A 22767-nucleotide genomic window follows, 5' to 3' on the forward strand; every position below is an offset into this window, starting at 1 on the left:
TAGGTAAAAGCAGATTACAATTTGCAGGGACTGAGTCTTCACTAATCTGCTTGGCTGGAGCAGGTGAGTCAGGGGAACGATAGAGGCAGACAATATTGCTCAGCATTAAACCTGACATTTGTAGGAGGACAACTAAGTTAGGGCAAGGAAAAAATATAATATAAAGTAGAAAGACAAAGATGGAAAAAGATGTGAAATAGGAAGAAAGGATGATTTAGTTCTAACACTTTTTATTTCCTTATGATTTCATTCTAAATGTTTGCTCCAGTGTTAACCTGAGTTTGAAATTAAGGTAGGTCAGACCACAGATGAAACAGATAAATGTCTTGGACTTGGAAAATTAGTATTGAATCAGAGTTAACATCCTTATCAATCCTCTGTTTAGCTACAAGACACTCTTTAATTATTTATATAAAGAGAAAGAGCTCCAACAAAAGAGATTGAGAAGGGGCTGTTTGACCACAGGCTGCTGTGGGCATGTGACAGAACCAGGATCTTGTCAGATGGTCTCCTAACAGCCTAAGGTGGTGAAGCTAGCAGAGAGTAAATGCATATTACATGGGATAGAATTTTGGGGGGTTTAGGAATGAGAATGAAAAAAAAAAATCTGTTTTTTCATTGTGAAACAAAAAATCTGAACCCTCAGTTTGGGATTCTTGCTTTTTAGTCATCCCATGTAGGAACTGCTGACAGTCTCCGTATGCATGCTTTTTATTCCAAAATTAACCTCTCCATAAATAAAAACTGAAATGAGACATTAAATAATATTTATTTGTCTGTGTTTTATAGAAGGTTATTCTAGGATTTCATCTGGCCTCAGATGTGACAACTGTCACATTAGTATAAAAATGCGATGACTGTGGAAACCTGCTCGTTAAATACTATATCTGACACATATTCAACTATTTGAATCCTAAACTTGGTTTACGAAGATGATGTTCTCTGTTCATCCACCTTGCCTCATTCTGTTCCTTATGTGGCTTGTAACTTCATATTCCCATCACAGATTGTGTTCTTGCTGAAGGAGATAGATGACTTGAAGCTTCTATATGAGCAGATGGTCTCTGACCTCCTGAAATGGATTAAACAGAAGGTGATGGAACTGGATGACCGTCATTTCCCCAACTCTCTTCAGGAAATGTGGCTGCTCATGGCCAACTTCAAGACCTTCCGCACTGTGGAGAAACCCCCCAAATATCAAGAGAAGGGCATGATTGAAGCTCATCTCTTCAACATCAGGACCAAGCAGAGAGCCAACAACCAACGGCCGTACTTGCCCCCAGAGGGGAGGACACTGCAGGATGTGGAAAAGTACTGGATTATCCTGGAAAAGGCAGAGCACAACCGGGGAAAAGCACTGCAGAAGGAGATGCTGAGGCTAGAAAGGCTGGAACAGCTAGTCCAGAGGTTCCTGAAGAAGGCAGCCCTGCGTGAGTCCTACTTGGAAGACATGAGGAAAGTGATTGGGACCCAGGACTTCTGGCCAGAGAGCGCAGACAGGATGGAGGCTGCTAGCAAGAAGCTGGAAGCCATTGTGGCAGATGTACTCCCCAGGAGGGAACGCTTCACAGCTTTGGATGAAATGGCCACAGTCATCAGCCAGGAGAACTATCATGGCAAAGATCAAATCAAGAAGAAGTGAGTCACAGCCATGTAACTGTAGTGTTGGATGTTGAAATTATTTGAAATTCTGTAGTGTGGTGGAAGAAAACAAATTGTAGCTATGTATCATAGCTCTGCTCCTCATGATAGAACTGGCAGGAATTTCTTCTACCTGTGAACAGTTTCAGCAGATAAGACAAATGCTTCATCTTCTTTAATATTTTTTTTTTCTTGAATGATCCAACCCTCAGACTGATTTCTGGTGAAAAATAGTTTAAAGATATTTTCATTATATATGAAAATACTTGTTCTGTCAAAAATTCTGTCTTCCATCCACACTGCTTGGAGGGATAATTTTATTTTTTTTTTTGCAAATCAACACATTTCTTTTTCAGTGTGTAGTCTAGGGAGATACAGATTAGTTAATGCACAAAGTCTTCTCAGATTGACTCCAGTTTGGAAAAAATCTTGAGAAATTATGACTTCTCTGATTATCAATATAGCCTGATTTGTCAGTAGCAAAGAATGCCATACAAATAACTTCTCTTGTGGTATTTCAGTGCTTTTCTAAGTTCAGACAAAATCAGAAACCTACTGGAAAACTAAGAAAAACAGTTATAAAAGAGTAAACCAAACTCTTTATGACATCAGCTTGTGACCCATGATATGGTTTAGATTAGTTTTTTACTTTAAGCAGCCAGTTAAAGACCACTTCCTTTTTTCCAAGCCTTTCCATTGTATCAGATGAAAGCAATGTGGGATGTCAGGTGTAAGGATCCATAAAAACAATGTCTAAATTTTAAAAAGTCAATGACAGTTGATGTGCTAGTGAAAATTCCTCTCTGTGATCACACTAATTAGATAACAGTGCTTTGACCTGTTTTGTGATCATGGCCTGTCCTCTTGCACTAGTGGCAATAGTTGTGTGTGTTCATTTAGCTCCTCTGAAGCTGCAAGCACCGAGAATCTCCCAGTGCTGCCCAAAGTCTTTGGTCCAAATTAGTAATTTCTCTTCCTTCCTTTGTAGGCAAAACAGCATTTCAAAGCAATGGCAGGAACTTCTGGATCAGCTGCAGAGACGACAACACTCCTTGGGTACAATGCAGGAAATCCTGGGCCTCCTGAGGGACGTTGATGCCATTATGGAAGAGCTGAAAGAGCTGCAGGTACTGAGCCCTCTCCACTGGTACAGAGCTTGCACTGCTACCACTGCATATCTCTAAAAAAGCCCCCACATTCCAGGGACTGCTTGGTGTCAACGGAAGATAAGTCTATCGGCTATAGGAAAAAATAAACCGTTTTTACGTAGATGCCTAACTGTGCATTTCAGTTCATCACTGCGGGTAACTACATGAGGAAAACCAGGCTTTGCTACAGGGGCTCTCCCTAATCAGAAAGGCAGATATGGAATTACAGGGAGTGAACCCTGTAAATAGTAAAATAAAGATGGGAAATAATCTCACCTAAATTTAGAAGTGTAATAGCAAAAGTGGAATAAAACAGCCTGCTGTTCCTATTCAATGTAATGCTTACAAATTACCTTCTGAAAGTACTTCCAGTGATTATACAGGTGGAGACTAGCTCAGGCATATGTCTTGCTTTCAGGTATCTAAACTTGTGAGAGAGAAAATTTCCACTGTAAATGCAATGTGACTGCTTTTAGCAAGAATTTCCAAGTGTTACCAGTGTCAGAGCCCAAAGTCTTCTCTTTAGCATAGGAAATAACTGATTTCATCTTGATTTTGTAATGGCAGGAAGTATATATGCATGCTTTGGTCTTGCTTTGTCTTATTTAAAGAGGGAGAAATCCTTATGACTACAAGTTGCCTCATGCCTAAGTCAAAAGTGTCAACATTCTATGTGAAGTTGTGAATTTCAAATTAGAGCTATCTGTAAAGTTATGAATCTTTCTGTTCTAATGTTAGTAAGCAAAGAACACCTAATAGTAGTAATGTTGTTGGAACCATAAAAGCCTGAGGATCAGGGAGAAGATTGGTAAGGAAAGATAACATCATACAATAGGATTGATAATTGTATCCATTGATACAATCAGAAAGAGGACAGACTTTTAAAAACTTGGTACCTTCATCAGCCACCAATTAAACACTATGAAGTACTCAATTTCATTATATAGATAGCAAATGCAAGTAAGTTCCTCAAACAAACAAACAAACAAAAAAACATTGCAGTCAAAATATACCATAAAATGGGATATTGTAAAATTCTGCAAATACAGACTGTGAATCAATCTGTCTACACATGGGTGTATAGCAAAGGGCTGTTCCTTGTGCCCATGAATTATGAGATCTTGAGTGCTTAACCAATAGAAATAACTTAAGTGTGAAAACAGATGCTTATTTGAAGAGACCATTACTTGCACGGCAGTAGACAGAAACTGGGTTGTTGCCATTAGCTTGTGAAATTGAAAGAGAAGTGCGATATCTTTAATTAGGCAGCTTTTCAGCTTTGCGTAGCTGACATCATTCTTTTACATTTAGAAGAACAGGAACCTTTCAACTAATTTCTTTGTACTGAGCCCCTGGATGCACTCTCTGCCAATGCCTTTTGTTTCTCACTTTGTTTGCAGGTGCTAGTGAATTCCCAGGACTGTGGGAAGCAGCTTCTGGAAGTAGTAGATTTGCTGCAGAAGCACAACTTGGTTGACTCGCAGATCTCTTCCTATGATGATAGATTGACACACATCACCCGGAGGACAGCAGAAATCAGAAAGGACAGCACAGTTAAAGCAGAAGTGCTTTATGCGAAAGTTCAGATGCTTCGTCAGCTGTATCAGAACCTTACAGCTCTGAGCAAGTCACGGTAGGGCTGTACTTGTGGCTCTGTTCTTCCTGTTTAGGATGGCCAATCTCTCCCTTCATCAGAAGACACAGATTCCCAGCATTTGAAATTTTTCATTTCTCCGTTTATAAAGACGTAGCACAAGCAACTTGAGTCTCCTGATTGCAGATGACTGCAAGAGATCACTCACTTTCATAGATGAAGAATAGCTTCATTCTCAGCGTTTATTATGACTTGCTTTATGTGAAGTCTGAATACCACGTGGTTATCTCCTAAAGGAAGAGGGAAATGTAATTTTGTTTCCTTTGTCTTCTTCCATGAACAAATTAGTCTGTGACAAAGAGGAGTTGAAGGCAATTCAAATTATGGATTTTTAAAATACTACTTTGATTATGCTACCTTTGTCTCCATGGGATCCTAATTCTGACTAAGATATACTGTTTGTTTCAGAAAATCTCAGCTAGAAGATGCTTTGAAGCTCTTTGAATTCTTCCGCGACTGCAAAGAGGAAGAATTGTGGATCTCTGAGAAATGGAAGCTAGCAAGAACAACAACATTAGGGAAAGATGTCAGCCAGATTACAGCCTCTATTCAGAAGCACAAGGTATCTTACTTTGCTGGTGGTGCCTTGTCTTTATATTACAGCCAGGTTTTAGAATATCTGTGTCCTTCAGTTCAGTCAGTACAGCACTTATAAGAAAGCTGTCAAACCACGCGTTATCACAAGTGGCATGACCAGTATTTGGAATTTTTAAAAAATGTATAGGGTAAGGATTTTTCCTCAAGGGGGGAAGGAAAGGATAGAGAAGGAATACACTTCATAGTGGACCAGTGCGGCTTCTAGTGAAGACACTGGGCTTCATACTGGCTCACTTTGGACAGGAAGGAAAGCAGGTTGATGGGTTTTGTTTTGCCCACCCACCTTTCCTGGCCAAAAGAGATGTCAGGAAAGAAAGACGTAGTGAAAAGAAGACAGATATTAGCAGGTAGGATGAATAATATTGTGTGAGCTTATAAATCTGTTACTACTTTCCCTAAGAGCTTGCTGTGGGCTAATATCAAAAGTTTAGCTGTATGAGCTACTACCTTCTTATGGCAAAGAATCACTGTAAACAAGCGAAGAGACCCGTGGACTTGAGAACCTGCATGGCGAAACTGAAATGGAAACCTCTTCTGTAATTTTAATATACATTTTCATGCATCTGTGTGTGTATTTGTTGCTTCTGGAAGGCATAAGACAACTGAATTGATGGATGACAAACAAATATCTCTTTCAGAGAAGACTGCATAACAAGTTTCACATCAAAGGCAAAAAGTAGCACAGTAACTTGGCGGGGGGGGAGCCAAGGGCCAAACATCTCAGGGCTCAGGGAAAAATCATAGGCATGAATAAGACGCAGGGCTCTTGGAAACGTATGTATTACAGTAGCGGAGAATAGGACTCCCTCCTCACTCTCTGCTGATGGGGAGTGAGTTGTGCTGACATGTCTCCTGTACTACTTCTAGGCTCTCGAAGCAGAGTGCAATTCCCACAGGGCTGTATGTGCAGATGTGATGAGGAGGGGCTGGGACCTGAGCCTGAAGAATCCTGTGCGCCAGGAGGACATTCTGAGGCAGACAGACAGCCTCCAGAAGTTGTGGCAGCAGCTCCAAGATGAGGTGGCTGATCGCAAAAGCCGCTTGCAGGCAGCAGCTCTCATCAAACAGGTAAACAGGGCTCTGCTGTGGTGTGTGCTACAGGGGACACAGGTGTGGTTCAGTTCTGCCCCATGCTCCTGCTTGCGGAACAACAGTGACAGAAAGCCGTCAGGTCTCAGTCTTCAAAAGGATCTCCAGCAGTCAAGTCTCAATCCTGCTTCAAGCCAACCAGGCAGGAGATTTGAGCATCTGGGAGTTGCTTTAAGTTTTAAAAATGCTAATGGAAATAGCTCTGCCTTCCCTAAGTTTTTTGCTCAGTCTGTTATTCCCATGAGACACTTGAACAAAACTTAACGGCTTTGTTCTTGAAAAAGTCTAAATTCTGTCTTCTGTCTAATAAGTTTATACACCATTATGGCGTCTTAGTTCTTCTTTTTCCTTCACTGCTATGGGTTTTCTTTTCTTCTGTTTTACCTTTATTCTATGTCTCAAAATCTTTTTTTTTTTTTTTTTTTTTTTTTTTTTTTTTTTACAGCAGTAGCCAGGCAGATGGAAAATTCTTGATAAAAGAAGAAAGCTTTAATTGTAGACTGAATTCATTGCTCATTGTTGGACTATTCCTTAGAACCTTTAGTAAATATCTGGAATTACATCATACATTGTGGGTTCCTTTTCCTGCTGCTATTAAGCACCATAAAGTTTTATTTAGTTATGAATTGTTAAAGATTTATATAGGCAATCCTTGAATCTGTTTACTCACTTTGATTCTTTGAATTATATGTGCTTGATGTGATCATTAAATATATCACAGATTTAGAGCTACCTTATTCATAGCTTGCACAACACCTGAAAGTAACCTTATACCTACAGATCTAATGGCATGTCTGTCTTATTCATTATTTTCAAAAGAAGGAGGATCTGGATATGATACTTTCAGGGTGAAATAAAATGTTTTCTTTCCTGTGTTCCTTCAGTACTTTGCTGACATTGATGAAGCAAATTCATGGTTGCAAGAAAGGCAGCCCCTTCTGGCCAGCAAGGACTATGGAAAAGATGAATCAAGTGCCGAAGCACTGCTGCATCGTCACTTGCGCCTGGAGAAGGAGATTGCAGCCTACTCCTCTGAGATGAGACGCCTGAAAGAGCAGGCTGTCACTGCAGCAGAGCAAGCTCCAGCTGCAGTAAGTAGACAAGGGGTTGTGTCCCATTTTGTTGAAGGATATAGATTAGCTGCTTTTTAATTATGTGAATTGTTTTGATTTTGCCAGAGTAGAATATTCCAAATTACCTATTAAATTATCATATTTTTTTAATTCAGAAGAAATTTTTAATTAAAATGGAGGCAAATTTTTAGATGACAAGAAAGTTTATTGGCCACTTGTAGTCCACCTAGTTAGTGTTCTGTGAAATGCAACAAATGCACTTCTCCTGATTCTCACAAATACCTTCTCACTCTTTATTCTTGTTACAATATTAATTTAAATCAGCTTTAAAAAGCAGGTGCTTAATCTAAACATATTTACAAATACTTTCTGCATTCTAATGTAGTGATGAACCATCCCACAGCTCCAGAAAAAATTCATATGATCCCAGAATGGATGTTTAAGGCACATGGTATGAAGTCAACCTCTGCAGATGCCCCTCTTTTTCACTGACTAGAAAGGGAAATTTTGATTGAGATCAGTTCGTTTGACAACAGAAGCCGGGGGGGATTAATGACACATTTCATTGCTTGCTTCTTTCAAGCTTCTATGATCACTCAGTGTTTAGCCAAACCAGTTTGAGAGCTATGAGCACCAGTTTGGGTCTTCCATTTAGCTCATCATTCCGACATTAATATTTATTACAACAAAGATTGTATTGCTTTGTTATTAAACATGAAAAAGCATGTGACAAGATGGTATTGATGTGCAAATAGAAGCATTTATTCACTAGGGCACTCTCAGGCTTTGAAACTGGAAATGTTCAGGTATTAAAACATCACCACAAATAGAACTGTGAGTATAGTCAATTCCTTGGTTTGTTGGCAATTTTTAAAGTTAAAAAAAATCCCAAACCAACCTTGATGTGGGCACAAAATAAGAATTTTTACTGAATCAACATATTTTAAAATAAGCTAAGTGAAACTTCCTTAAACAAAACTGCAATTTTTTCAGTTTAGTTCATTCTGTCAGAATAAAACAAAGGAAACAGATTCAAACAAATGCTGGAAATATTTTGTTTAAAGGGTCAGAACACTGTATTTTCAACTAGCAAGTCCAAATTTTCCTTCCATGTGAAATTTTTATCCAAATCAGAAATGTTCACCCATTGATTCTGTTAAATTTTTCTTCACAGATAGTGAAGACAGAAGCCCCAAGTGACTTAATTCAAAAGACAACTAAGCTATCAATCAGTCGTACCTGGACAACATCTGAAACTGCATTCCCTGGAACCTCTGGTCCAGATGTTCATTTTCTTCCAGAGAACATCTGGAAGACCCAAGATGAAATAGATTCACTTTACGAAAATCTACAGAGTATGGCTGAGGTATAATATCCCCTCCAATGCTTTGCAACTCACAAAATTAGTCATCTGAAGCAATGCAAAGTGAGGTTAAGTGCTGTGTTGGCTTCTGCTTTTCAGTTTTATAATGTGCCTTAATCCTGTGAAGCCCTGTGGGACTTCAAGGCTTGAGATTATCATTGAAGTTTTGTATCAAAATGCATTTTATATTGGCAAACTTCCCGTTTACCTTCTAGTCTTTTACCTGATGAAGAGCTGATCCTTCTGTGTACTCTTTTTTCTTTTTCCTGTTTGCTTGCTGCAGCTCCTAAATCTTTGAGCTGTTTTATCTGATACCAAAAAAATATAAACAACCACAATTTGCATTCTCCACTTATTACTTTTGACTTTCACCTGCCACAATCATGCCCTAAAGACAAAAAAAACCTAAACCTGTGTTATATGGGACTTTACATATTCCTGATATTACGGAGGCAAATCTTCAATCATCAGCAGCAAGCAGCACAGTGGCCTTGCTGCCTGCCAGGGGCTGAGCACTCTGCACCTGCTTCTCTTATGCTTGTAAACCGCTGTTGCTCTGGGAAGAACTATTATGATATTAAGGTAACATGTTCTGTTCTCTTTCAGCAGTGTCTGGCAAAACTACTAAGCTACTACCTGTGTATTGTAGTTTAAATGCAAGGAACTTTCTGGTTTGTCTTCAAACAGCAAGGAGTTATTACAGCAATAATGAAGACTTCATCTGTTTTACAGGACAGAAAAAAGGCTCTGGAGGAGATGATTGGATATTACCGTTTCTGTAGCTCTTGCGAAGAATTTCAGTCATGGATGAAAGAGAAAGAGAACATTTTCCGGACTCTTCAGCCTCAAGCAGACAATGTGGAGGTCATGCAACAGAAATATCAGGTACCCCTTTTCCCCGCTCACAGATGACACCTTTTAAATCAGCTTGACCTTGAGAGAATAGATAAGGCTGAGAAATCAAGAGTCTTTTCATTCATTTCAATTTATAGAGTTGTTTATAGATCAGATATAATATACAGATATTTTTGTATAAACTATGCCAAGCTTATTTAAGCTGTTGTAATTATTTCCCTTTAACTTCTTCTGTGTATGTGGTACCCTGTGCAAATATTATGGTACAAAAGGACTCTTTTTGTGCTTTATTTTACACCACTTGAAGAAAAATGTCAGATGAGGAAAAAATTGTGCAGTGCATTTGTATCCCAGTGGAATGAGACATGCGTGCATAGGTGTAGCATGCACACCAGGGGAGGTCAGGAGGGCTGTAGGGAACAGTGTGCGCGGGTGGGTGTGGTGTCAGCAGACAGGTAAACGAAGAAGCCAGTTGTCAAAGTGGGAGATGAGTGGATGTGAGGGATTATTGAGAACTGTGTTCATAGAAATGGGAAAACCTCAAGTTCTGCATTCTTGTATCTTTCCTATTTTAGAGCTTTTTAACGGAGCTGGCTGCAGGAAAAGGCCAGCTGGGAGATATTGAAAATTTAGCTGTTAAATATGGAAAGATCTGTCCCAGCAAATACTCTGAAATCCAAATTTGGCTGGAAGAGATCTACAACAGGTAAACATACGTCTGCTAAAATAGAGAATTGTCTCTTGGGGGCAGCGAGAGCTGACCTTTCACACCCAATCTAGATTACATTGAGAGAATACACATCTGATAGATATTTAACTCCCAGAACTGGCCTGGGGGGAGGTTTTCACATGTGGCTGAGGCTTGCTGTATTCAGGTGTGGCTGTTGCCACCAAACAGGGACTGGGGCAAAGGGGCAGGGGCTGATCCCTGGGGCCTGGGCTGGGCCTTGCAACCGGGGCCTGTCCCACTGCCGCAGCCAGGACGCAGGGCAGGCGGTGGTGGGGCAGCCCCTTGTACCCATGGCGGACTAGTCTGTGGGGAGGGGGCAGGACTGCAGCCTGGCTGGGCAGCCCATTGCTGGAGTGAGGTCTGGGCCTGGGCCTGGGCCAGTCCGTCAGGGCCAGACGGGGATGGGGCCTCACCGTTCAGGGCCAGTCCCACAGGGGGGCACGCAGGGCAGGCCCAGGATGGTAGCGAGGGCCAGAAGTGGGACCCAGTCCTCAGGGCTGCCTGGCAGCGTGGTTGCATGTGTGTGCGTGTTTGTGTGTAAGCACAGTGTGAACCCACCCGCAGGTGACAGCAGTGGATTCAGAGCAGTTCTGTCTGTATTGCACTGCAGCAGCTGGTTTGGTTAGTTAAACATCAGGGTGAGGGTGCCCTTCACAAATCTTGAAGGGAACGTCAAACCCTGTTTGTCTTCGCCAAGTATGTTTAGTACCTGTTGAGTACGTATTCCTGGTGCACAGTTGGAACTGAGAGAGGCACAGCTGGGCCCTGATTTTGACCACTGTTGTTTACTGACATCGTGTCCAGTGTGTTCTGGTCACCTGAGCAGGGTCCCCTTGCTTGAAGTGGCAGAGATGAACTTTGAGGTTGTGGGGATGTGCTAGTGTTCACCCCCTCAGCCCACTTAAGTCCTGATGAAATCTTTATACAACACTTTTTTCTGAATAGAAAAAAAAGCATATAGATCATGAATAATGAATATAAATTTAAAAATAAAAAATATAAATTGAATCTGCTCTCTAGGTAAAGTCAAGTTTTAGGGTAGTGGCTGAGGCTAGGTGCAAGTAATCGGGTTATCTCTCTTCAAGGTGGGCATGCATGGAAACTCTGAAGGAGGAGAAGGGCTCTGAGCTGATTGGAGTGGCTGATGTGAGGACATTTCTTCAGGACTGTCAGAGCATAGGAGTACTACTGCAAGACAAGATGGTCCAACTCAGGGATCTGGAACCAGGGAACTCACCTGCTGGGCTGGAGTCAGACAAGCGCAAACTGTCCACAATTGACAGAGAGGTCCTGGTGATAGAGAGGAAAATTGAATACTTGAGGAGTGTTGCAAAATCGTAAGGAACCTGCTCTTTGTTCCATGTTCTTTACTAGTTCTCTAAGATCCTATTGTAAATTATGGCTATAAAGATATAGATATATATATATATAAAGCAGCTTGTGAACTTTCTTTTGAAGTTTCTATTTCTAGCAACCTGAAGACCTGACTTGCCTGCTGGACCAAGATCCTCTCTCTTGAGTATGGCTGGGTGACGGGTGAAGTGATTGCTTCCAGACTTCACTGTTGTAGGAGGATAAATAACCACAGGATTGTCTGTGGCTCTAGCAAATTATCTCTACTAATGGGAGCTACTTCCATATTTTGAACTAGGTATCATTTAGGTCCTGAAAGAGGGTAATAAGGGGAAGCGATGATGAAGTAAGAAAGATAGCAGAGAACTGTGCACAGGAGTTTGAATTTTAAATACTAATTTAAAGTTTTTTACTTCTTTAAGTTTTCTGTATGTTCACAATGGGAATTAATCATTGATAGTGACATTAACAACAGTGTTACCAGAGTCTTTCACAGGGATACATTTTCTGCAATACACCGTATTCACACCAGTATTTCTTGCTAGTGTGGAGCATTCCTTGCATTATTTGACTTTCCTTTGAAAGGAAGTGCAAATATCCAAATCCATTCCTTTTAAAGAGTATTGGTTCAAGCTGTAAATGCCGGAAGTGTTCATCTAATTAATGTATCTTATTTCCTTTTGTAGGATTAAGGATACCAACCCTGCAGAGAGCAGGGCCATCACTGAGCAGGTGGAGAACATGGAGAGGCTTCTGGCAAAGCTCAAACTGGAGACACAGAAGAAGCAGGATGTTCTGCAGTGGGCCCAAAATCAACAGTCCTTCCTGCAAGACAGTCGCAGGCTCCTGCTGTGGGCAGAAGGCATTCGGGAGAAACTGAACAGTGAAGAAATGGGTGTGGATGTGGGTTCTGCAGAGCAACTGCTGAAGGAACATCAGGACCTGCTAAAAGAAATTAGGTCTCAGAAAGAAAGGTAGAGAGAATCTGTCAGGGTGGGCAGATATGACAACAGTACTGTGAAGATGAAACATGTCTATTGTGTACATACATTGTGTACGAAAGTGATGCCAACAGTTTATTCAAATGGTTTTGAAATTTAGTGTCAAAAGGAGACTGTAGAACACAAAATCCAATTAGCATTTGCATACTTATTCTGATGGCTGATGGAGGGAGAGGGAGGAGCTCTCTCTTTGAAATAGTATTCCATAAGCTCTCCTGACACTGGAATGGTTCCATGTGCACTTTATTTCAATTCCCCTAGTCATTCCCTTCTCAGGCTTTATGCTTCCAGTTACTATCATCTTCAGTTCTCCTGCACTATGAAGTTCCAGATACTGATACCTCCTCTCCCTTTTAATGGGAGAGCTTGCTTATATGGGCTTTCAACCCAAAGGGGGAAATCGCACATACTGCCTCCAGCATGTATTCCCAAGCAAACAACCAGCTGCACTTTGTAGTGTGCAACCATGGCTGGCAGGAAAACAGTGAAAGGGAGGGAGGGAAGCTTAATGTCTAGGCACTGCCAAGAGAGCCAAGAGCTGTGATGCAATAGAATTCATATTCCCTCATGCAGTGAGGTCTCACTTTTCTTTTTTTGACTCTGGGAAGATTTGTGCAGCTGGAAGAGCTAGGGTGCAAAGTAATCCACGAACAACCCAGTAATGGCAGGACCATAGATGTCCACCAGTGCATGGAGAGGCTTGCCAAGGAGAACAAAGAGCTGGAGAAACTGTGGGAACAGCGATGGAAAAAGCTGCAGGATGGCCTGGAATTGCAGAAGTTCAATAGGGAGGGAGACCGTATCAATGCAGCCCTCTCTGGCCATGAGGTGTTTCTTCGGGGGGATGACCTTGGGGTATGTACAGCAGCTGATTTTGTTTTCTCCTACTTCATCTCCCCATTCAGGGATTAGCAACCATTTTTCTAATTAGATCAGTTTCCTCATTCTTATGGTTATGGCATTTCAATACTTGGAAACTAGACTTTCAGGTTTGTATTAATGTTCTTATGTTCCTGCTCATCTTAATGAGAGTGAAGCTCCTTGACTCTCAAACAATTTTTTAAACTCAAGTTGTGATTTGTTGCTGTGTGTGTACATGTCAGCTGGTTTATATACAACTGACATCCGTTTCGAGGCTAACCATTAAAATGAGGTTTCAACCTGAACATAATGTTTTTTTTAGTGAAGTAAAAACTTGACTTTAAAAAATAAAGCTTTTTCTTTTAATTGAGTATTTTGAGAATATTAAAGCAAATGAAGGAAAAAAAAAACCAACAAATGCAGGCAATATTCACAAGATCAGTGAAGGAGAAGTTGCTATATCTCACCATTTTTTATATTTTCATCTGACATGGAAACTTCAATACTTTTGGATCAATTAAGTGGAATAAATTTTTACTTAGTTACAGCCTTCTATATTACGTGTACCTAGATGTGCTAGAGTGCTGGCATAAATTCCAAATGCAGATTTTCTTAAAAGGTGAAAAGGGAACCATAATGGAAACACAAAACAGAAGAACCACATATGATACAAACCTAAACACCTTCTGCTTGTTTGTAACCCTGAACAACCTTTGGCAAATGCAAAACATACAATATATCTCCTGCCTGAAAAAGAAGGGGGAAGATAGTCCAATTTTTTTTTTTTATTGTTACAGAAATAACATATGACTGAGAAAACTTGATCAATTTTTTTTTATTAAATGCAGGACCATGTAGATGCTGTTCGAAGCCTCCTGAAGCAGCATCAGGAATTTGAACAACTGCTGATGGTGCTAAAGAGACGAGTTGAAGCACTTAATGAAAATGGGGTGAATCTAATAGAGAGCAGACACTTTGCATCTCACACGTGAGTCCAAACTCCTTCCTTTTTTATTTAGCTTTAATAAACGATTCAGTGTGATTAGATTGAGATGAAAAACCTTCTGTGAGCTAGGATTTAGCTGACCTCCAAGCTGTGATCTGCTGAATGAGGGGGGAGAAGAGGGATTTTTTTAAGAAAATAGAGACTTCCTGTGCTCTAAGGATAAGTGAAATGCTTTAGGTTAAAAGTGGCATTTGACAGAATGGTAGAATAATTCCCCTTGTATCAAAACTTACATGTTGTGTTAAAACTTCTTCAATGTAAACTCATTAAATGCTGACATAAAACATTTTCCTTGATTTATCCGTATCACATATTAGAATTAATGTTTGCTGTTAAAAAGTTAGAGGACTTCACAGGGAAATAACTTATCAGAAGAGCCCCTTCATGTTTTTGTCAAAGCTGAACTCTCATCTGTAATTCCTTTACTGTGCTAGAGCCACTACAATCTAGTAAGGAGACCTCTGCATAAACACAGATTCGAAATACAGGGTCAGAATGGACCTCTTTGCTCAAAAAGACCATGTTCTTGTCATTACAAGTGATAATGTCTTGAAAATTCCCTCCAAAAATTCATAAAACTTCTCTTAAAATCTGTTTTTTTGTCAGCACTACCACCATCAGGCCATTCCAGAGTTTTGTTCCACTTACGTCACAGAGATAATTATTAGTTAAGGTGGAATATTTGGGGAAGAGAAAGGTCTGGCTGTTTTAGTCAACCATACATGACTACAATTCACTATCGTAACACAGCCATACAAAAAAGAAAATCTGGAGCAGCTGACAAGCAATAGCTGGTCTCCAGATGAGCCCAGTGTGGTCATGGGACAGGGCTCTATATCCTGTCAACAGAGATGTTGAACTAGATTCCACTTATACTGTAGTCATGACTACAGTACAACCAAGGGGAACCAATAAGACTAGTACTGTATTGGACCTCCTGTTTTTCTTGGTAGTATTGAAGAGAGAATTGTCACTCTCCAGAAAAGGTGGGAGCAGCTGATACAAAGCAATGCCAAGAGAAAACAGAGGTTGTTGGATTCCCTACAGCTGCAGGTAAGAGGACTGATACTGCAGATTGGTCAGGGATGTGTGAAATAATTTTACCCTTTGTCTTAATATGAGACAAATCTCAAACTGCTAAGCATTCCTACTGTAGCTCACTTTGACTGTGAGACAGAGAATTTCACTTTACAGGGAATGGGTGATACATTGGTGATAAATCTTACAAAGTCATAACTGTAACAAAATACCAAAACAACAATTGAGGTATTGAATGAAAAATATCAACAGAATATTTTGTCTACTAGATAAGTTTATTCTGCTCATTACTTATTATTGTTCTGGGCCTTTGTAATTTGGTAGTTACTTACAGTAACTGTACGTTTGGCACCACATTTACCTTCCAGTGCTGAGATACAGTTATACTGGCGAATGGGACCACTTATGGTTAAAATATTCTATCAAAAATGCAAACCTTCACTGACAATTAACGGCAACAGATTACTAAATGTGGTAAAAAAGAGACTAAGATATATTATTCTGAATGCTTAAAAACTTGTCAACGGTTCAAGATCATACATCTTCAATTAAGAGGGTTGATTATGTAGAACAATTTTTATATGAAAATATACCACGTTTCCTAACTGTTCGAAAAATAAATAATCAGGGCTTGATCCTAACTGCAAGGATGCGCTGCAAACCCACACAGAATCAGAAATTAAATCAATTTAATCCTGCTTGTTTCTGTAAGGAGTTTAATCGTGATGCTGCTGAGCTTTTGATATGGATGGAGGAGAAGTACAAGATTGCTTCAGATGAATCCTATCGTGATCCCACAAATGTTCTACGCAAACTGAAGTGGCATGAGGCTGCTGAGAAGGAAATGATGGCTAATGAGGAGCACTTCGTGACACTGATAAAGGTGAAAGCAGTTTTGGAGCTGTGTCCATCATGTCCCAAACTCAATAGATGCTGATCTGCTCCAAAAAATGATGTAATGTCTTTCTTCAGACAGGAAATCAACTCATTCGAGACAACCATTATGCTGCAGTTTCTATTCAGGAGAAGATGTCAGAGCTTCAAAAGAAGTGGAAGGAATTGTATGGCAAGATGATAGAACGAGGTGACAAGCTGAGACAAGCTGGGCAGCAAGAACAGCTCATGGAACTGCTCCAGGTCAGGAGGTGATGGTAAACAGGGGGAGGTATGGCCGGGAACCCTGGCTAATCTATTGTGTGGTCCTTGCAAAAAAGGACAGAAAACTGTCCAGATAAAGGTGTATTTTAAGGTGTTTGTTTTGTCTACAGTCTCAGGAGAGAAAACCCAATATAATGCTGACTCAGTTCACTCCAAAGCTATGAGCAGAATAACAGTACCAGCACAGCACCAAGACACAAAGCTAATGAAATTGGGCTCAGCACTGCGTCTATGTGGCCATCCTGTACTGAGAAATCAAAATTCTCTGCATGGGTCAATGCTGTGCAAACATAACTGCTTGCTTGGAGTCAGTTTGGGGGTTGGAGGCACGGCACTATTAAGTACATTGTCATTCGGGCAAATTGTATGAGAGGAACAATGTGCTGTGAAGCTGTTACAATACCAATGTATCATGGAACTGCTGTTGTGTTGTAGCTACAATATGAAGCCTTTGAAGATTGTTAGGTTGGTTTGTATTCTGTCACTGACGCTAGTTCAAAGAGACTGCTTTTAATGATGTGCTTTAGTGTCTCAGAGAGAAGAGTACTCCAAAAGAGCATGCAAAACAAAATATTCCCAGGAGATGCCTTTAGAGAGACCTGGCCATCATGTTACCAAAAAAGGACATACAGATTTTAGAATTGTGTCCAGGGAGCTGTCATGGGAGGGTCTGAATGAATGCAAATGTTGTTAAAAGGTCAGTACAAGTGTGCCATAATCTTTTCCTGGCAGGATGCCAAAAAGAAGATAGAGAAAATTGAGAAAGTTCTTCAGGAATCCGAGACAGGCCATGATTTGCGCTCCAGTCGTGATCTACTGAAGCAGCACAGACAGCTAGAAAATGAGACACATGAGCTGGCAGAGAAAATGAACTCTATCGTATCTCGTGCGAGGAAAATGGCCACCAACCACTTTGACTCCCAGAGGATTCTGGATGAAACACAAAAATATCTACAAAGGTGAGTTGTCAGTCTCTTTTTGTCTTCTCCCCTTGTGACAAATAGCATTTTTTGTTCTACCTTCTAGAAAATGTCTTTTGGTTGATTAGGTTTAACCCATATTCAAGGATGATTTGTCCTCCCAGTTGTACCACAACTGTGCTTTCATCTGCACCTACATAGCTGCCTGTTGACCCATCTCAGCCTTTATTACTGGACCTTGTTCCTTGCCTGCTGCGCTCCTCCTCTAGTCCTTTGCTTATCCATGGGTCATCCACTGCTTTCTAAGAGGGGCAGTGATCCAGCATTCAATAGTGACTAGTTCCTTAAAATTTCACAGGACAAGCCTGGGACTACACAAAAGTGTAAATCACTTTTCCTCTGCTTACATTTAGTATTATCATATAAGTCTACTTGCCAAAAGTAACCTTCTGGAGAGGGATTCTTGTATGTGCAGGTAGTACTAACCATTGAAATTTAATTGCAAAGTGTCCAGTGGTTTCTAATCTTCACAGTGGTGTCATGCCCTAATTCCCTTAGAAGAGTCAGGATAAAGCTTTGTTTTAACATATGTTTAATGGATGACCCCTAGGTTTGAGTCTTTGCAAGCACCTCTTGATGAGAGGCGTAAACTGCTGGAAGCTGCAGTGGGTCTCTATGAGTTCTACCATTATCATGACATGGAACTGAACTGGATTAATGAGCGATTGCCTATTGCCCATTCCACCAAATATGGGAAATCCTTGGATGTGGCTCAAAGCCTCTTGCAAAAACACAAGGTAACTCATTTAATCAAGTGTATTATAGCATTATAGCAATCTGATCTAGTGAAAGGTGACCCTGCCCATGGCAGGGGAGTTGGAACTAAATGATCTTTAAGTTCCCTTCCAACCCAAACCATTCTATGTTTCTATAATTCTACACTGTTGGCACACTGCATTTCACCTCGGCCTTCAAACCAGCACCTGCACAGTTCTCCTTTAACCTTCAGGAAGGCTGTTGCAAGCAAAATGTATTGCCACACTTTCAATTAGTACATTCACTGATTCCAGCACTAGCCCAGCAAAAATGGTTCCAGTGGATTGAGACAAGTCAGCAATGTGGTGATTTTCAGAGAAAACATGAAACTCCTGTGGGAACTGCAAAATTTGTTATGTTTTGCAGTATTGTTCAGAGAAAATATGTAGCTCTTCTCATTAAAAGTGTACCTTGCACTAAATAGAAGAAATCAGGTTTTTGCTTTGTGGGTTGATCTGCATTGAATATTTTGACTGTTATATGCTCATCCTACACTTACTTATACATGCAGTCTTGAGCTATGCACACACTAGATTCTCTAGGAGAGCAGATAACAGCCATTTAATGTCTGGTTTAGTTCTGTACTGCTTGTAAAATGCTTTGAACAAGCCACAGTCCACATATTTATAAAGATAAGTTAACACTGATTTCTGGAGAGTTTGATTCCTTGTAGCAGTTCCTCACAGCCAGAAGGGCGCCTCAGAGCTGCCCTGCACCACAGGCAACACTGGATTTCGCAGCACCTGGATTGCAAGTTCCATGAGAAAGGTTGTAAAACCATCGAGGAGGCTTTATGGAGCAGGAGTATAATGATTTTTATGCTACTGTTGACAATTCTGTCAGTACTACCCCTCTTCTCAATATTCCCCAGTTCATTCATGTTCTGGGATATTTTATTTTCCCACCAGAAGCTCAACACTTTTTTCTAAATCCCCCAGCTTTGTGTCTTATCTCTTGTCCTCCTCCATCTCCCAAACCTTCCTGGCTACTGGCCAGCAGAAGGGGCAGGTACGTGGCAAGGAGAAGGGGTAGAACCAGGCCAGAGCACCTGGCTGAGGGTGTAGGGAAGTTAAGGAATGTCTGCTACCCCCTTACAGACTCTTACCTCCTCCCTCAATGGCTGCACAGGAGCAGGGCTGGGACTGGTGGCTGAGGCTGCAGATGTTCTAGAAACAGACAGTTCTTGTGTCCACTGGCTATACTCTGTCCACTCTCAACAGCTGCTAGTTTTGCTTAGGACTAGGAGCACGTGGAATTTCTTTGCCCTCACATACCCTTCCTTTATTTGCCCTTCCTTTATTCTTATTTTTCCTTTTATCTCATTCCCAGGAACTGCAGGCAGAAGTGAATGCCCACAAACAGCAAGTCCAGCGGGTCCTGGATAAAGGAAAGACAATGGTTGTAGGCCAGCACCCATCAGCTCAGAAAATAAGTGGGAAATGCCAGGAGCTTGTGACTGCCTGGCAGGGCTTGGAGAAGGCCTGTGAGGAAAGGATGAAGCAGCTGCAGCACTCAGTTGGCTTCCAGGAGGTACAAGTTGCAGCAAAGTGCTTACACAGTAGCTTCTTCAGACAAACAAGAGGACCAAAGTTTTAAAGTGAATAACAAAACAGCTTTGCTGGGGCTGGTATTGACTTCAGTTGCTTGAAGCCAGACTCACAGGAATGGAGGGCTAGGTTGCGTAGCTGAACGCAGCCCCCAGTCTAGAGCTGCTGCTCTAGAGGTTTGCCTTGGACTCTCTAGCCATCCCTTGTGGTTGTGTGTAGAACACATTTCTCCTAGTAGTAGCTCCTTTCTCACTATCTTTGTACAGCCTCAGACTTTGACTGAAGTAATGCAATGGATCCTGAACTGGCCCTTCATACTGGAGAATTATGACAAGTTAATCAGAAAAGAAGGGATCTCTTGTGCCATCCAATCTTTGCCTGTTCCGGGCAACAATGTTTCAGGCAGCAAAATGATACTGAGAAACTGATAACAGTTTCACTCTCAGAGTGAGTTAGGACTTTTGGCCCTATTATTTTCAACATGATACTGGACCTTTATGTTTAGCCTGTTAAAAAAAAAAAAAAGCATGCAAATATTTATCTCAGTAATCCAAATTTTCTATCGTCAATGTGTCATGTAGGAGTGCAGTTATTCAGATAACACATGCAGTTTTGTAGACGGAAACAGCATTTGCAAAAAGTTCACAGGCCCCCATAAAGTATGCTCCCTGGGGAATTTGATCATCTGGCTTTTATTTCCTCCATCTATAAAAACAGCCCTCCATACTATACTCTTTATGAAGCCTGATTTTTATATGTGATTTGAACTTCTTGGGAAAGGGAAGGAGAAATATCACATTGATATTATGCAGTTAGCCCCTACCCTTAGTGAATAAGTTAAAAGAAGTCAAGTAAGGACAGTGGATGTGAAGGAAGAAAAGTGAGACAACTTGAAACTTACTGACAGAGCTTTGATGCCTGGAGAAGACCATAGTTATCCTGCAATGAAGTCTTCCATCTATGGCCTCCTTCACTTTCACATGATTTGACAGAACAGCAGTGTTGAATAGTGGTTCTTGGGATTAAATATTTTTTATTTGTTATTTACTAAAACATCACAGTAAATCTTACAGTGCACACTCCACTTAGAATGTATTAAGTCAAAAAAATGACATGAGTACTTTGAAAGTTGAGGTAGAAACTAACTTGCTTTCTCTTTAACTGACAGTTTTTAATGAATACTTCAGACCTGGAGGCTTGGATAGCAGAAAAACATCCACTTGTGACAAGCAAGGACTATGGTAAGGATGAAGATGGAACATTGAAACTCCTCAAGAAACATAAGGTATTTGTCTGCTTGAATTCTGTATGCTGGCCTGATCTTCTGGTCTGTTTGCAGCTGTAAAACTTTCTTATTGGTACTTAAGTACTTCAGTGTCCAGTCATCTACAAGATATTTTGTGTTGATGTATGTCTACATGTGAAGGGACTGATAGAAGAGATCAATGCATCTTACTAATATGGTTGGAAAAAATGTAGTTTGGGGAAAAAAGGAGAATGGTGAATGTTCTCATCTTATTTTTCTGAGGCCAAAACTGACTATGATCTCATATCAGCTTTTCAGTCTCAACAGATGCATGAAGAAGGCTTATTTACTTTTTTTCCTAGAATCAAATATATAGATAATTATTCCAAGAATACTTTTTTCTGCCTAATAATGCATCAGGAATTTTTAATTGTCATTATTCACCTAATATATTTGAATTTATGTACACTTTTTTTTTTTTTTTCCTCCAAAAGCTACTGCTAGAAATTTTTCTAAAACTGATTGAAAATGTCACGTGCTTCCAGAAAGTTTTTCTCCTCTTTTAATGTCTCAGTGACTACACCATATGCTGGTGCAAAAGTTCTGACAGTGGATATCTTGGACAACTGGCTCTCAATCCTTTCTTTTCTCTGCTAGACGTTGGAGCATGAGATTGCCATTTACCAAAATTTTATGAAAGAACTGAGTGAAAGTGCCCAAACTCTTCCTCTTATGGGCTCCATCCAGTATGTTGAGGTTGATGCACCAAAGGAACAAGTTCATTCAAGACTCCAGGAGCTGCAAGAACTAGCAGCAGCAAGGTATAAACTAGAACTGCCCCTTGGATCCTAGGTTTGATTAAAAGCCCAGTGAAGTCAATAAAGGATATCTCCAGTTACCTCACAGGAATTTAGTTCATATCCATTATTAACTATATTTAGGAAATTACTTGTTTCTATATTAGAATTCTGTGCACCTATGCATTATTGCTAAGCAAAAAATTTACATTTTATTCAGGGAGTTTTGCTACATATTAAGGATTTGAAGCCCCCAAATTTCCTCTTTACCCTTCATCATCCTCCTGCAAAGTGACCTGAGATGCCAGATTCTGATTTGCCTTTGTGGCATTTGGAATCTGCTATCAAAAGGAAAAAAAAAGTTTTAAAAATATTTCCTGAATGTTGCTTGAAAATTACTTAATTCATTACACAGCAGAGGGGAGACAATTACAGTTACACTTACTGTTACTTGGGGTAGCTGTGCTAGTATAGGAAGGGTTTTATCTTGAATGAGTCATTTACTTTTCATTTCACTTCCTTTCTGGTATTGTTACAGTAAGATGTTTACAACAGGACAGACTGCTAATACACAGGGTTTTTAAACACTTCTGGTTTCTTGAGAGGAAGGAACAAATGTCTGAACAGTTTAGGTTTTTCCTCCACAAAAATTTCACTCAAAAAAAGAATGGGGCTCTGCAAGTGGAATAACAAAGAAATGAGTCTGAATACTAGAATAATTAAGCCTAGAGAAAATGCTGATATTTTACCTTTTGTTTTTATTCTTGTTTACAGTTAAAAAGTAAAAGCATCAATAGAAAATCTTGTGAATGAAAAGTTCAGAAAAAGAAATGTTCAATCTGGAGATATCAAAATGCTTGCATGTGTTGAACAC

General features: G+C 40.3%; 1 protein-coding gene across 2 annotated transcripts in view; it reads left to right on the forward strand.

Annotated features, from left to right (window-relative positions):
* SPTBN5 (spectrin beta, non-erythrocytic 5) overlaps window positions 1-22767 on the forward strand; it is a 90033-nt gene that overhangs the window by 220 nt on the left and 67046 nt on the right. For both annotated transcript variants that reach the window (XM_026849776.1, XM_026849777.1), the window contains exons 2-22: window positions 1007-1638; window positions 2630-2768; window positions 4190-4422; window positions 4852-5005; window positions 5908-6108; window positions 7014-7220; window positions 8377-8568; window positions 9298-9450; window positions 9996-10126; window positions 11236-11487; window positions 12190-12477; window positions 13113-13359; window positions 14214-14353; window positions 15325-15424; window positions 16122-16292; window positions 16382-16546; window positions 17300-17526; window positions 18098-18284; window positions 19633-19833; window positions 21019-21135; window positions 21754-21917. In XM_026849776.1, the coding sequence (XP_026705577.1) occupies window positions 1007-1638; window positions 2630-2768; window positions 4190-4422; window positions 4852-5005; window positions 5908-6108; window positions 7014-7220; window positions 8377-8568; window positions 9298-9450; window positions 9996-10126; window positions 11236-11487; window positions 12190-12477; window positions 13113-13359; window positions 14214-14353; window positions 15325-15424; window positions 16122-16292; window positions 16382-16546; window positions 17300-17526; window positions 18098-18284; window positions 19633-19833; window positions 21019-21135; window positions 21754-21917 (4301 nt within the window). The remainder of the gene's footprint in view (window positions 1-1006; window positions 1639-2629; window positions 2769-4189; window positions 4423-4851; window positions 5006-5907; window positions 6109-7013; window positions 7221-8376; window positions 8569-9297; window positions 9451-9995; window positions 10127-11235; window positions 11488-12189; window positions 12478-13112; window positions 13360-14213; window positions 14354-15324; window positions 15425-16121; window positions 16293-16381; window positions 16547-17299; window positions 17527-18097; window positions 18285-19632; window positions 19834-21018; window positions 21136-21753; window positions 21918-22767) is intronic.

The sequence above is a fragment of the Athene cunicularia genome, assembly GCF_003259725.1.
Source record: "Athene cunicularia isolate RWA chromosome 5 unlocalized genomic scaffold, athCun1 chr5_part1, whole genome shotgun sequence".
Lineage (NCBI taxonomy): Eukaryota > Metazoa > Chordata > Aves > Strigiformes > Strigidae > Athene > Athene cunicularia.